At 38.1% G+C, this 16945-nt stretch overlaps 1 protein-coding gene across 1 annotated transcript; it reads left to right on the forward strand.

The window, feature by feature from the left end:
• Positions 1 to 1288: 1288 nt before the first annotated feature.
• Positions 1289 to 7795, forward strand: LOC120579505 (uncharacterized; the record flags this gene model as incomplete). Its single annotated transcript, XM_039831909.1, has 4 exons — positions 1289 to 2726; positions 2789 to 4043; positions 4342 to 6217; positions 6305 to 7795. Coding segments are annotated over exons 1-4 (6060 nt in total), but the record flags the coding sequence as incomplete, so codon positions are not given.
• Between the last annotated feature and the right edge of the window lie 9150 nt (positions 7796 to 16945).

Raw genomic sequence — 16945 nt, forward strand, 5'->3', positions numbered from 1 at the left:
AGTATCAAGAAGAAAGATGCCGCACTTGATCAAATTCCCGGGCGAAAGAAGAAACGTATGGATCTCTTTGATGGGCCGCATTCCGATTTTGAGGATTAGTTCGCTTCAAAGGCTTGAGAGTCTTTTCAGTTTGTTGTTGATGTTTTTTAGTTATGTCTATCCCTTGGCTCACTTTGTTTAAAGGGAATTATCTTCTTTTATTTTGAAAGTTTATCCCTTGGCTTTGTTGTTAGAAAGGGAATTATCTTGTAATGACTATGTCTGTTTTAATGTTTTGTTTAGGGTCATATGTTTATAAAATTGCTTCTATAGGTCCTTCGATAAAAAGATATATAAAAATTGCATATTTTGGCATATAGCATATCATGCATCATATTGCATTCATAAAAAGTGTCAAAACCAAGTCTCATACTCTCCTCATTTCTGTCTCAGAGAAGCAAAGTGGCCCGACGTATTTAGTACAAACCTACCCGTGTTCACCGTACTCGAGCATACATCAAGAAGAAGATGGCAACTGCTGAACAAGAGAACAGTGACCTTAGGGAGGAGGTTAGTAACCTCAAGGAAGGTATGGAGAAGATAACCGCAATGATGATTGACATGATGGCCGCACAGGCACAAGCCTCTCAAGCGCAAAATGCTCAGACCACTCAGGCACATGTTGAAGCTTCTCAGTCTGCTGGTTCTCCTGTAATCCAGCCAATTCCTACTATTTCTGTTGATATTTCACAACCAATTCCTACCGGTTCCACCGCAGTTGTTGGTACTACACAACCTTTGGTAACTGAACTTTCTTCTGGTAATATGTCAAACATGTACAATTCAGGCTTCCATCCCGTTGGACCTTCTGGTTTCTCTTTCCCTCCTCAGTACTGTATGCCGCCAGGCTACCCGTGGGGCATGCCGCTCGCAATTAATGAAAGTTTTCGTCATAATGCGCCGGAAATGCAATTCCCTCTTGGCCAGCAACAAACACCGTTCTACCAGACCGGCCAGCCTTTTCCTCAGGCTACTATGATTTATGCTGGACCCCTCGTGCATGCTGCTCAGCAAGAGGAGGAACAAGTTTACCATTCCAATAGTGTGGCTGGTGATGATAGAGTGGGTAACTTAGAAGAGAAGTACGATGCGGTACATAAAGAGTTGAAGAGTATCCGGGGTAAGGAAGTGTTTAGTCATAATTTAAATGACCTCTGCTTGGTTGCAGATGTGGTTATACCTCCTAAGTTTAAAGTGCCAACCTTTGAGAAGTACACGGGGAAATACTTGCCCTGAAATGCACTTAATCATGTATGTCAGGAGGATGACGGCTCATAGGAAGAATGAACCTCTACTCATCTACTGTTTTCAGGACAGTTTGGCTGGTCCAGCACTCACGTGGTATATGAATTTGAAGGGTATCACTACTTTTGAGGAATTGGCTAATGCCTTCATCCAGCAGTATAAATATAACTCTTATCTGGCCCCTAACCGGAAAGAGCTGCAAGCTATGACTCAGGGTGATAAGGAATCTTTCAAAGAGTATGCCCAGCGCTTCATTCAGAAATCTGCTCAAATTCGTCCGCCTTTGGAAGAAAGAGAAGTGGCTGATCTGTTCTATGAGACTCTGAGCCCTTTCTACTCAGAGAAGATGCTTCTTTGTGCTTCACAGAAGTTTACCGACATGGTAGACGCGGGTGTTCGTATTGAAGAATGGGTCCGTAAGGGACGGGGTAGTAAAGATGGTGCCTCTTCAGGTGGTTATTCAGGAAGTTTGACAAGTGGGTCATCCAATGGTAATAGGAAGTTCGGAAATGGGTACCCAAAGAAGAATCCTCAAGAGGTCGGCATGGTGGCTCATGGCGGATCCCAACCTGTATACCCCAACTACCCCTATGTTGCTAATATTCCATCACCCATCTCAGATCCACAAAACCCAAACTATCAACCACAAAGGCCTCAAGCCCACCGTCCATATTATCCACCACTATATCAATCACAACCTTATCAGCCACAACCGTTTTACCAACAACCATACTATCCCTTTCCACCACAACAACAACAGCCTCGTCGGCCTCGTCCTCCACCACAACAACAACAGCCTCGTCAGCCTCGCCCTCCAAGAAATCAATTCCCTCCTATCCCTATGTTGTTTGGAGACTTGTTACCTTCCCTACTTGCTAGGGGTCTTGTTCAGGTTAAACCACGTCCCCTGGTGCCGAACCCTTTACCTCATTGGTATCGCCCAGACCTTACTTGTGAATTCCATCAAGGGGCACCAGGGCACGACATTGAGCACTGTTACCCTCTCAAAGACGCAGTCCAAAGATTGATTCACAACAAGGACTTATCTTTCAATGACCCTGACCCTGTTGCTCCAAACAACCCTCTGCCACCTCATGGGCCGACCGTTAACATGATTGAGAATTATCAGGAAGATGGTCTCGTCACCAACGCTCAAGATGTCAGAACCCCGTTGGTTCCAATGCATGTGAAGATGTGTAACATAGGTATGTTTAGCCACGATCATATCAATTGTGAGGTGTGTTCTACGGATCCCCACGGGTGCATTCAAGTTCAAAATGATGTACAAGGGTTAATGGATCAAGGAGAGCTGGTTGTCACAAGAGAAGATAAGAACATTTCCGTTGTAATTCCTGTGTTTAAGGATAGGACGAAACCAATTGGTGTTGTTACTCCGATATTCAAAGACAATGCCAAGACAGTTGTCGATCCTCTGGCAATTTGTATGCCAAAACCCAAGCTGTTTTTCTCCCAGAAGGTATTCCATATAGCTACGAATCTACAGGCATAGAGGATGGTAAAGGGGTACTTTTGAGTCCTTCAACTTCGGTAGATAACATTGCTGAGAGTAGTCAAATTCTGAGAAGTGGACGTATTCTTCCGGCTGTTGTACAAGCAAAGAACAAAGCTCCGATGATAGAATCAGTGCCAATACCAGATCCTAGCAAGGGTAAAAGTGTGGGTCAACCTAGTGGAACTGACAACGATGAAATTTTGAAACTAATCAAGAAAAGTGATTATAAGATAGTGGATCAGTTATTGCAAACTCCATCCAAGATTTCTATCATGTCACTATTGACAAGTTCTGATGCTCATAGGGAGGCCTTGATGAAAGTGTTGAATCAGGCCTACGTAGACCATGATGTGACTTTGGATCAATTTGGGAGCATTGTTGGAAATGTGACGGCATGCAACAATCTGAGTTTCAGTGAGGAAGACCTCCCGGTGGAGGGGAAAAATCATAACATGGCCTTCCATATCTCTGTTATATGCAAAACAGATTATCTATCCAATGTCTTGATAGACAACGGTTCTTCCCTCAATGTGATGGCGAAGACAACCTTCGATAAATTGACATATTCAGACGGATTTATCAGGCCCAGTTGCGTGTCAGTAAGGGCATTTGATGGATCCAGGAAGACGGTGTGGGGAGAAATAGATTTACCTATCACTATTGGGCCCCAAGAGTTTAAAGTTACATTCCAGATAATGGATATTCAAGCTTCCTACAGCTGTTTACTTGGTAGACCATGGATTCATGAAGCAGGGGCAGTAACATCCACTCTTCACCAAAAGCTAAAGTTTGTGAGTCATGGAAAGCTTGTTACAGTGAGTGGAGAATCAGCTCTTTTGGTTAGCCATTTGTCGTCCTTTTCCTTCATTGGTGGTGAAAGTTCGGATGGAACGTCATTCCAAGGGCTCTCGGTTGAAAGCGGTACTACAAAGGGTGAAACATGCATGGCCTCTCTAAGGGATGCTCAGAGAGTAATTCAAGAAGGAAAAGCGGAAGGCTGGGGGCAATTAGTACAGTTGCCCGAGAACAAGCGCAAAGAAGGTCTGGGTTTCTCTGGCAATAAGCAAGTGGTGTTCGACCCAACTAGGGGCACTTTTCACAGTGCCGGATTCATTAATACACCACCTGAGACTAATGCAATTTTGGAAGATCAATCAGAACAGGTGGCACCTGACTTTGTGACTCCTGATGGAAACTGCTGCAACTGGATTGCATTTGACATCCCTTCTGCGATACCTTTTTCTAAGTAATGTGTTTGTCTTTGTTTTTGTTTTTTAAGAAAACTCCTTTTATCCTGCCCCAGACGAAAGTGAAATCTTGCAGGTTTTGTTTTTACTTTAAGTTGTTTTCAATATTAATAAAAAAAATTGTCGTTTCTGTCACGGCCGTTATTTTATTTTATTTTAGTACTTTTTCTGGAAAGATGGTAATACAAAAAATCAAAAACTTGTTCTTTTTTTTTTCTTTCTTTTAAAAAAAAAAAAATCAATTTCAAAGGTCTGCATCCACTATTTTGCTAAAAATCAATCATGAATCATATGCAGACTGAACATAAGTGAGCCCGTTGAACGTAGTGACCCTATGCTTCCGCCCAACTTAGAGTTCCCTGTTTATGAGGCTTGGGTAGAGGAGGATGAAGAGATTCCTAATGAGCTCAGATGGATGTTAGAGCAAGAAAGAAAAGCCATTCAGCCTCATAAGGAAGAAATAGAATCGATCAACCTGGGTACTGAGGAAGATAAGAAAGAGATTAAGATTGAAGCGTCATTAGAGGCATCTGTCAAGAATAGGATAATTGAGCTTCTCAGAGAGTATGATGATATATTTGCGTGGTCCTACAAAGACATGCCGGGGTTAGACCCTGATGTTGTTGAACATCGTTTGCCTCTAAAGCCCGAGTGTCCTCCAGTCAAGCAGAAGTTAAGAAGATCTCATCCAGATATGGCTCTCAAGATCAAAGAGGAAGTGCGAAAGCAAATTGACGCAGGTTTCTTGATTACCTCTGAATATCCTCAATGGTTGGCTAACATAGTGCCCGTTCCGAAGAAAGATGGTAAGGTCAGAATGTGTGTTGACTATCGGGATTTGAACAAAGCTAGTCCGAAGGATGATTTCGCCTTACCTCACATTGATGTATTGGTTGATAGTACTGCTAGATGCAAGGTGTTCTCCTTCATGGATGGATTTTCTGGGTATAACCAAATCAAGATGGCTCCGGAAGATAGAGAAAAGACGTCTTTCATCACGCCATGGGGCGCTTTCTGCTACTTAGTAATGCCATTTGGATTGATAAATGCTGGCGCCACTTACCAGAGAGGCATGACTAAAATATTCCATGATATGATACATAAAGAGATTGAAGTATATGTGGATGATATGATTGTCAAGTCAGGCACTAAAGAAGAACATGCTGAGTATTTGTTAAAGATGTTTCAACGGTTGAGAAAGTACAAACTCCGGTTGAATCCTAACAAATGTACCTTCGGTGTTAGATCTGGCAAGCTCTTGGGTTTTATCGTTAGTCAGAAAGGTATTGAAGTAGATCCCGACAAAGTCAAAGCTATCAGGGAAATGCCGGCTCCAAGGACAGAGAAACAAGTTAGAGGTTTTTTGGGAAGATTGAACTACATCTCCAGATTCATCTCCCATATGACTGCCACATGTGGACCGATATTCAAGTTACTCCGTAAAGATCAGGGCATCGTTTGGACGGAAGATTGCCAGAAAGCTTTTGATAGCATCAAAGGGTATTTGTTAGAACCTCCGATTCTTGTCCCTCCAGTTGAAGGAAGGCCTTTGATCATGTACTTGACTGTGTTGGATGATTCTATGGGCTGCGTGCTTGGTCAACAAGACGAAACTGGAAAGAAAGAGCATGCCATTTACTACTTGAGTAAGAAGTTTACTGATTGTGAGTCCCGATATTCTATGCTTGAGAAAACTTGTTGCGCTTTGGCATGGGCCGCTAAGCGTCTCCGTCACTACATGGTTTACCACACTACTTGGTTGATATCCAAAATGGATCCGATCAAGTACCTTTTTGAGAAGCCGGCATTAACAGGAAGAATTGCTCGTTGGCAGATGTTATTGTCTGAATATGATATTGTGTATCGCACTCAGAAAGCCATCAAGGGTAGTGTTCTTGCTGACCATTTGGCTCATCAACCAATTGAAGACTATCAGCCTATCAAGTTTGATTTCCCAGATGAAGAGATCATGTATTTAAAGATGAAAGATTGTGATGAACCGTTGTTTGGTGAAGGTCCTGATCCAGACTCTAAGTGGGGTTTGATTTTTGATGGAGCCGTCAATGTCTTTGGTAATGGGATAGGGGCAGTTATCCTTACTCCTAAAGGTACTCACATCCCTTTCACTGCAAGACTCCGGTTTGATTGCACGAACAATATTGCAGAATATGAAGCTTGCATCATGGGCATTGAAGAAGCCATTGACTTGAGGATTAAAAATATTGAAATATATGGAGATTCAGCTCTTGTGATTAACCAGATCAAAGGAAAATGGGAAACTCACCATGCTGGAATGATTCCTTACAGAGACTATGCAAGACGTTTATTGACTTTCTTCAACAAGGTGGAGTTGCACCACATTCCTCGGGATGAGAATCGAATGGCAGATGCCTTAGCAACTTTATCTTCAATGATCAAGGTGAATCGAGGCAACGACGTGCCTCTAATCAGTGTCAAGTTCCTTGATAGGCCCGCTTATGTGTTTGTAGCCGAAGTAGTTTTCGATGATAAGCCGTGGTTTCATGATATTAAAGTGTTTCTTCAAACTCAAGAGTACCCTCCTGGGGCATCCCGTAAAGATAAGAGAACTCTAAGAAGACTGTCTGGCAATTTCTTCCTGAGTGGAGACGTCTTGTACAAAAGAAACTTTGATTCAGTTTTGCTCAGATGTGTGGACCGACGTGAAGCAGATTTATTAATGCATGAGATACACGAAGGCTCGTTCGGGACTCATTCTAGTGGATATTCAATGGCTAAGAAGGCATTGAGAGCAGGCTACTACTGGATAACGATGCATGCTGACTGTCATCATTATGCCAAGAAGTGCCACAAGTGCCAAATTTATGCTGATAAGATTCATGTTCCACCGTCTATGCTCAATGTTATCTCTTCTCCATGGCCGTTTTCTATGTGGGGCATTGATATGATTGGTCGAATCGAACCAAAAGCTTCCAATGGACATCGTTTCATACTAGTGGCTATTGACTACTTCACCAAATGGGTCGAAGCGGCATCTTATGCTAATGTGACCAAACAAGTAGTAGTCCGATTTATCAAGAACAATATCATATGCCGTTATGGCGTTCCCAACAAAATCATCACGGATAATGGCACGAATTTGAACAATAAAATGATGAAGGAATTATGTGATGGTTTCAAGATCGAGCATCATAACTCGTCTCCTTATAGACCTCAGATGAATGGTGCGGTCGAAGCTGCAAACAAGAATATTAAGAAGATCGTGCAGAAGATGGTGGTTACCTATAAAGACTGGCATGAGATGTTTCCCTACGCTTTGTATGGTTATCATACTTCAGTGCGTACTTCAACAGGGGCAACCCCTCTTTCTTTGGTATATGGGACGGAAGCGATACTTCCGGTAGAAGTTGAAATCCCGTCATTGAGGGTCTTGATGGAAGCTGAGCTGTCAGAGGCTGAATGGTGTCAAAATAGGAATGATCAGTTGAATTTCATTGAGGAAAAACGCATGGCTGCTTTATGTCATGGACAGCTATATCAGACAAGGATGAAACAAGCGTTCGATAAAAAGGTTCGTCCCCGTGAATTTAAAGAAGGTGACCTGGTGGTCAAGAGTATCAAGTCTTTCCAACCAGACCCCAGGGGAAAGTGGACACCTAATTATGAAGGTCCCTATGTGGTGAAGAGAGCTTTTTCTGGTGGTGCTTTAATTCTTACAACTATGGATGGAGAGGAGTTACCTCGTCCTGTGAATTCTGATGCAGTCAAGAAATACTTTGTCTAGATATATATGTAAAAGAACAGCTCGGTAGGTCGAAAACCCGAAAGGGCGTCCTAAACAAAAAAGAGCATCTCGATGGACTGAAAACCCGAAAGGGCGGTCCATGCAAAAGTTAGAGACATATAAAAAAAATGATTATCCTGATAGGTTGAAACCCACAAGGGCGATCTATGCAAAAGTTAAGGATTATGACAAAGTAACATCACTCCCTTGGGGCACCTTAGCTGTCAGAAGTTCTCCGATATCAAAGCAATATAGGCAGTGGAATTCAAAGTTGTTAGAGAATGTAGCAGTTATTATGTTCAATGTACCTTCCCCATATTAATTACCATTGTCTAAATTTTGTAATTTGTGGTGCCATGCTTTAGCTGGTTACCATTTCTTTTAAATCAATTCGAGCCTGTGCCCCTTTATTTGAAATTCATATTTATTCTATGTGCAAATTTTCTTCCATTTTTACTGTTAAAACTTGAAGTAAAAACTTTGAAAATTCTTTTAAAATCTTTATGTTTTCTTTTGGAAAAGAACAAAATGACGACAAATATATTATCTTTAAATCATAGAAGCATGTGTCAACATTCGATTCAAAAGCATGTAGATTCATTTGTATGGACATAGTCATTGCTAAAAAGGGAATAAAAAAGAAGAAAAGAATACCAAAGGAAAAGCAATGACTATTTGAAGCATAAGCTTGCAAAAGCACCTCAGTTTCAGTTCTGGAATGGCGACTTCGGCTAGTGTTTTGATTTCTGAGCTAAACCGTATCAGTGTTAAGATCGTTGGGCTTTATCCCACCGGTGGTTTGTTTGAAGGGTTCTACCCCGACAATGTTTGACTCATCTCTAGTAATGGTATTCCCGTTGAGGATTTATGGGTGGTTGTGCTGTGATGTTGAGCTACTTCTTTTTGGACCTGCCCAACCTTGTCTCAACAATCTTAACACTATACCGTCGTTCGAGTCTCAGTCATATTCATTCATTCATGCATACATAGCATGAATATAAATATCATTCATACATGGTTGCATTATTACCCAATGTCCTATTTATCTTGTGTCTCATAAAAGTATCATCCTCAATATGTATGTTTCAAAGTTTGCCACTAGTTAATTTCAAGGGGCAGGTCCCGCTAAACATTCGTCTTTACCTAATTCACGGTAATAGACATAATTTCTTTTGCATATTCTTCTTTACCTAATTCACGGTAATAGACATGATTTCTTTTCCATATTCGTCTTTACCTAATTCACGGTAATAGGCATGATTTCTTTTACATATTCGTCTTTACCTAATTCACGGTAATAGGCATGATTTATTTTGTTGCATATTCGTCTGTACCTAATTCACGGTAATAGGCATGATTTACTTTGTTGCATATTCGTCTTTACCTAATTCACGGTAATAGTCATGATTTACTTTGTTGCATATTCGTCTTTACCTAATTCACGGTAATAGACATGATTTCTTTTGCATATTCGTCTTTACCTAATTCACGGTAATAGGCATGATTTCTTTTACATATTCGTCTTTACCTAATTCACGGTAATAGGCATGATATACTTTGTTGCATATTCGTCTGTACCTAATTCACGGTAATAGGCATGATTTACTTTGTTGCATATTCGTCTTTACCTAATTCACGGTAATAGGCATGATCTTTTCCTTGTATATTCGTCTTTACCTAATTCACGGTAATAGGCATGATCTTTTCCTTGTATATTCGTCTTTACCTAATTCACGGTAATAGGCATGATTTACTTTGTTGCATATTCGTCTTTACCTAATTCACGGTAATAGGCATGATTTACTTTCTTGCGTATTCGTCTTTACCTAATTCACGGTAATAAGCATGATTATCTCCTCCAGGGTCGTCTTTACCAATTCTAAAGGTAATAGACATATGTTTATCTTTCTTGTGATGTCATCTTTATCAATTCTAGAGGTAATAGACATGTGTTTGCTTTCTTGAAATGTCGTCTTTACCAATTTAAAGGTAATATGCAGTTTTTCTTTCTCCCCAGTGATACTTGTCATTTTGGTCCTCAGTCATTCTATTTTTGTCGGTGTTGCATTCATAATTGCATCGCATGCATTCATATCATTATGCTCATGAGAGTTGCATTCTTAGCATTCCAACCGGTCAAAATTGGTGTACTTAATATTTAAGTCTCTTCGACCTGTTAATTTAAAAGTTTCTTTTTAAATCTCCGTGACGAAGAAACTTAAATAGGGGCATCTGTCATACCCCAAATTTTGACCACTTTTTCTATTTTTACCAAATTTTATTCGTATTTTTAAAACCAGAATTTTCGTTATTTCAGACGAAATTCCGACAGGGAGGTATTTTAAAATACCTCATATTTGGTTCCAAATCGGGCCCTCTTCTCTCAATTTCCATTTGTTATTTATTTAACTTTAAATTTGTTTTTCTAATCTTTTTTTATTATTATTTTTTTATTATTTTATCTCATTTCATTTTTTTTCTTCTTCTATTTCCTTTTATTATTATTTATTTTAATATCCATAAAATTAAAAGTTTTGTCCGGATCTCCACCAGCTCACAAACAGCTCATTCACAACTGTCAATTTCTTCTCCAAGCAACAAAATGTCATGTTCCTCTCCAAGCAACCGAAATTCAGCTCTATAAATATAACCACCTGCACACAGACAAAAGGGGAGTCCAACAGACAAAAACACAGAATTTCAATCGCAAAACCTGCAAACAACAAATCTTTCACAAAACTGAATCAAGGCCATTCATCAACCCTAATCCGATCCAAACCGTTTCACAACCAACCCTGAAACACCATCACCAAACCAACACAGATCCAGATCAAGAAAAAAAAAAACAATAAAAAGGTAGTAACCCTTTTTGTAGATCTAGGGTCCGTTAAAGCTCATTTCAAAAAAACGTTTTCAAAAGAGAAAGGAGAAAGGAAAGGTTAAGCTTTTGGTAAAAAAAAAATCGAAAAAAGAGGAGTTTTTAACTCCGGCGCGGTGCCGCCGCCGCGAAAACTCGCCGGCCACCGCGCCGGAATCACCTCCGACCACCATCTCTCCACCGGAGAAGATGAAGAAATTCTAGAGAGAAGGCAGAGCTTCTCTCTCTAGAAATAAGAGAAGAGAGAGAGAAAACAATGAAAAATGACAATTTTGTGACCCACAACCTTTATATATGTGTTCACTGGTTCAACCCATGGACCGACCCGTAGAAACCGACCCGGTTCAGTTTTTAAGCCCAATTCTCTTTTCTCATTCCTGCACCCCCTTTTATTTCTTGCTTACCCCCCAGCATCTCATTTTTTTTAATTTCTTTTTCATGCATTTTAATTTTCTCTCTATTAATCCAGAGTGCTCTGGTCCTATATTAACTGTTAATATTATTTCTTTTAATTTAAATTAATCCAGAGTGCTCTGGTCCTTCTTAATTAAATTAATCTAGAGTGCTCTGGTCCTTGTTAATTAAATTAATCCAGAGTGCTCTGGTCCTAAATTAATTGTTAATATTATATTTTTGTTCTCCAGAGTGTTCTGGTCCTATATATATATATATATATATATATATATATATATATATATATATATATATATATATATATATTAAATGCTATTTATATTATTGAACTAACGCACTTTTATTTTATTGCTTTTTTAGTTTAATTTCATTATTAAAAAACAGCAAAAAGCATTCAAATATAAAAAAAATTACAAAAAAACATTTTCATAACAAACCTTGATTCTCAAATCAAGTGATCGTTATTTTTATTTTCTTTCTTAATCAAATTTCAAATCAATTCTAATTTTACTTCAATTCTAATGGGTGTTATCGAGAGGTTATTACTTAAATTAGAAGGGATAATGGGTGTTATCGCGATTTTCGGGTGTCAAGTCATTAATTAGGCTTGAACCTTTCAATCTTTGATATTCTCTATTTTTTCTTGGGAAGGGCAAAATTGAGAAAAAACCCTTAGATTCGAAGTTCGGGGGTCGCTTTCGCTACGGGAAGGTGTTAGGCACCCGGAACGATTATGGTATTCCATAAGAACCGTTCTCCTAAGTTTATTTCTACGCTTTATTTTTTATTGCCTACTTATTAAAAAAGGAAGTTTTATTTGAGTGAAGAATGGGGGGAAGAAAGTGTTTGAGGTTTTATTTTACTTGGCTTGGAGGAGTTTTAACTCATTGCCTACGTACCCTTTTAAGGGATCAAAACCAAACGTAGTTCATTCTCGAAAATTGCTTTTGTTTTTGTTGGTTGATTTTAAGTTTGAAAAAGGAATTTTGAAGAATGGAGATGAGAGGCCTCGAGGGCATGAGATTTGGAAAATGTGAGGTGGAAGTAGTTATTTTGCAAAATAAAGTCTAAGTATGATTAAAATTCATTGGGATTTTTTTCTTAAGAAAATAAAAGGAAAATGAGGAGTTTTCAAGTGAGGTTATTCACATTTTTTGGAAAATGATTTTTTGTCTAAGCGTTGTAAAACCTAAGCATACATCTAAGCATACATTCCCTAATCATGCATCTAGAACATCCATGTGGGGTGTGTGCATGTGTCGGTGCTCGTGTCGGTGTACATCACTTATAGTGTCCATAGTCCTTTACATTGAGTCCTAGATACATGCTATGGTCTTGCAAGGAATTAAAAAGGGAACTAATCTACCTAAAATTATTACAAACCCATTAGATATAGAAATGAATAGAGAAATGGTGCCAAAACTATGGGATGAATGAAATGTGAGATGAAATGGTTAGTATCATAAGGCATAAAAATAGTAGAAAAGTAAACAAAATTGAATAGAACAGCAAGAGAGAAAAAAGTAATGAAATGAAATAAAATGGCAAAATATACCTAAAATTGGTTATGACACTTAGACATGCATATGACCTATAATCCCCTCATTATAGCAATGTTAAAGGGGTTTAATTTTGAGCTATAATGTGGGAACAAATAGGACATATTCAAGCCAAGAATCATGACACATTTTTTTAAGATATTTTGCACTTTATTTCTTGATAAAAACACACATTGCTTGCAAAACAAGAAAGACATGAAAATCTACATCCACAATCAGCAAGACATACACATGATCAGCAACTCATTCACCATAAAATTTCACACCAATCATCCATATCACATGCCAACATTTTATGAGAAAATATACCACAAAAATACACAAACTTAGATCAAACACAAAATTAATCAAGAAGAAATAATACACACATTTTTATCATTTTTTAAACCACTGGAAAATATCACAAAAGTGTTAAAATGTATTAAGAAACATATAACAATTTTTTAGGAATTTTTAGAGAAAAGATTGAGCATGCAGAAGTTCAAGTAGCAAAAAAGCAGGGTGCAGATAGCATAAAAAAAGCAAAAAACGCAAAGAACCCTAGGCCCAAACCAAACAAAAGATCCGGATTCACCAGGAGCGTTGGATTGATCCAGGGAAGGAAACCCTAGATCCAACGGCCAGGAACGAAGGGGATTGGACCGGTCTTGGACCGGTCCGGTTCACTGGCTTATATAAAGGATGGAACACCGGTTTTTTCATTTTTGCACTCCTCTTTCTCTCTCTACTCTTACGCGTTCTCTCTCTAACCCTCTCACTTCTCTCTAGAACTCACCACCGGTGAGGATGAAGTGACGGCGGAGACCTTGAAGGTCCGCCGGAAACTTCATCTTCTCCGGCGAGATCATGCAGTTTCCGGTGACCTAAATTTCCAGATCTCATCCAAACTAAACCTAAATCACTCGTCTCTTCAATCTAAACACGAATTTGATGTTAGTTTTCGCATGCAAGGCTTGAATCTTTGTAGATCTACACTTCTTATTTACGTTTTGAAAAACATTTTAGGTTTTCAATCTTTTTTGAAAGAAACTTTTGAAAACCCTAGGGATCTACATCGATTCGTTCTTGTTGATGCTTTTCGAGAAAGAAAAATAAGGTTCACGCGTTTTACCTCTGGTTTAGTTGGAGATTCAAACGGAGATCTTTGAGGAAGAACTTGAATCGTTTCTGGTGAGGTTTCTTGCTTCGAAACATATTCGGATCTTTATCTTCTCCTTCACCGGTTTAGATTCCTGTTTCTTTCCTTCTTCTTCCTTTTCTCACTGATTCCTTCGTGATCAGTGCTAGAGTTTGCCAATGGCGAACTCGCACTTTGGATTGCGAAGGAAAAAACGATTCGATGATGAAGATTCAGTGATGAATCTCTGAGAATCGCAAGGGATCTTGTTGATTCTTCGTTGATTTGCGCTGATTTGTGACGTTCTGTGTTGATTTGTGATGATTCTGTGTTGATTTGTGATGATTCTGGTGGAATTTGGAAACGGTTAGGGTTTGAGTATTCTTGGTGTTCTTCGTGGTTTCTGAAATTTGTTGAGTTTTGATCTTTGAGAGCAGAAAGAGAAAGTTGGAAAGTGTTTGTGATGATGGCGCGTGACTGACTTTTTTTTTTGACTTGTGCATTGAATGCGCCTTTTATAGGCTGCCACCTGGAATTGGACTTAAATTGACCTTAAGGACCTTTCTGCAAAATGAAAAAAAATTGGAGGACTAAACTGCAATAATAAAAAAAAGACTGAAATGGAATTTTTAAATGTTTTGGACTAAAATGCAATTTTAGAAACTGTTCAGGGACTAAAATGCAATTAAAAATAAAATTGGACTAAAATTGGTAATTTGGAAACAACGTAAAGCGAAACCAAAAATAAAATCAACAAAAGGACTAAAATGAACCAGCTACAAAAATGAGGTATTTTAAAATACCTCTCTGCCGAAATTTTGACAGGAAAAGACCAAAATGCCCCTAGGGACTAAACTGACTCAAACTGACTCAGATGCAATTTTTGAAATGATTTTTAAACAAAGACTCTACAATGATTTGTACAGACAAATTGAAAAGACTCAGAGGCAAACACAGGGACTAAAATGGGTTCCACTGCAGGAAATGACCAAAATACCCTTTTGTATGATTTTTGAAATAAAATGCAAGAAAAGTAATGCGACATTTCAGAGAGTTCTTAAATGACTTGTAATGCCAGAAAAGACAGAGGCAGTAAAATACGTTTAAAAAGAGAGTAAAGATTCAGAGAAAAATAACAGAGAATTGACAAATATCAGTGTTAAAAAAGAAATTTGAACGAGTATTTTTAGGTCCAAAATCAGGGTATAACAATGGGGTATACTATTAGGATGAAAGACGTAGTAATGGAGAGAATGAATGACGAGAGTAGATTCTAAAATGCAGTAATGAGCAACGAAGGAATATGATGTGTACATATGCTCATGTAAGATGTTGATTAATGGTGAGAAATTATTGTCGTGTGATGAGGATCTATGTTGAGATAATGATTGTTGAATGGTGAGGATGAATGATATCGTAATTAATGATGTTTTTTGAATAACGGGTAATGACGATGGCGTGTCTTGTTTAGGGTTACGAGTAAATTATGAAGTGGGTTATGTTATGAGTAGGAGTTAAAGCATTGGGTAAGTTAAGGGATGATAATAACATTGAGAAAAGATATCAAGTTGATTAAGGGTAATAAGACGAGAAATTTGTAGAGCAAATAGTGTGGGTATGTGGTGAGTCTAAAAACACACGATTTAGTAAAAAGGGTATAAGACGATGATAAAATGGGATGTGAAGTAGGTTCTTTTCCGAATAACTAATGAGGTGAAATATGATCCCTTAAACCAATAATGATTCTAAGAATATCGTTGAGTGAAAGAGCGAATGAACCAAGGTAGTTAAAGAACTTAAGATGAATTTTAGACAGTAACGTATAAGGTGTAAAAATGAATAAACAATATGATCGTAAACGATGAGAAGGTTATTAAGACGAAATGTAAGGGAAGGTAAAGAGTTGTATATTAAGGACTGAAAACATAATAGGAATGATGATAACGATGAATAAGAAGAGGATCAATTATAAGGGAGCAAGATGCATAGGAAAGAGGATAATAGGTAGTAGTTGTAATGAGTGACGAATATAATAATGACCGGTATCAAGAGAATGAAACCTCGAATTATAATGAAGTATTAGGTTAGATAATAACTTTAAAATTAAAATGAAGTTAAGATTAGGGGGACGGACGATGCATAGGTGACGACGAACGTGAGAACAAGTAATAAGATATAAGGTCGTTTTATTGATGTGAATTAGTAGGAAAGAGTTAATAACAATTGTGAGGAAAAACCTAGGTATATAGAGATGATACTTTGTATGTAATGGTAGCGAATAAGAAAACAACTTGAGACCAAGAATGAAGAATATGGTATGATATCAGGAATAAAGTTTATAGAGCCTATAATGTATGTTCGTAAAATGAATACTAAAATAAAATATAGGGAAGTTGACGTAGAATTGAATTACGCGTAAGGGTTGGATTAATGAAGAGATACAATGGTGATATAAACGGTTAATAGAGATGAATAATGAGGATTCTATAATGCGACGAAGAGTGATGACGAAGATATTATACATATGTAATTAAATAAATACGATGAGAAATGATAATGTTTATATGTTAGTGATAATGAGGATGAGTGCAACTATATCAATATCATGATAAGAGTAATGATGTTTATCTATGATGATGATGTGGCTGGTATATATATATTGACGATGATAATGATGACGTATAATTATGATGATGACTTGAATGATGATGTCTAATATACATTGATGATGAGAATGAAAATGTTTACTTATGATGACGATGTGAATGACGATGATGTGTTTGTCTTGATGTTGTGCATAATAGGAAGAGTCCACATTTATGATTCTTATTTGTTGATGATTTTATGATCTTTTAATACTTGAAGAGTCTGTCTCATGCATGCATATAGAGTCGTGTCTAGGAATCATGATGACGAAATGACGATGAAAGTCCAGTAACATATCTCTTTCAAATTATGACGATGAAAGTCCAGTAACATACCTCAGGAAACTTATGAAGATAGGTGTGGTACCACAATCATATAGGTCATTAGGAGAGTCCATAGGCATATATATGATGATGTTAATTTGGGTGTTTGAGTGTGAATATGATGTGCTGTTGTGACATGTAAAATGAAGATATCATACATAGTAACTGTTGAGAATCATGAGATAGTGGAGACTATATTAT

The sequence above is a fragment of the Medicago truncatula genome, chromosome 3, assembly GCF_003473485.1.
Source record: "Medicago truncatula cultivar Jemalong A17 chromosome 3, MtrunA17r5.0-ANR, whole genome shotgun sequence".
Classification (NCBI taxonomy): domain Eukaryota; kingdom Viridiplantae; phylum Streptophyta; class Magnoliopsida; order Fabales; family Fabaceae; genus Medicago; species Medicago truncatula.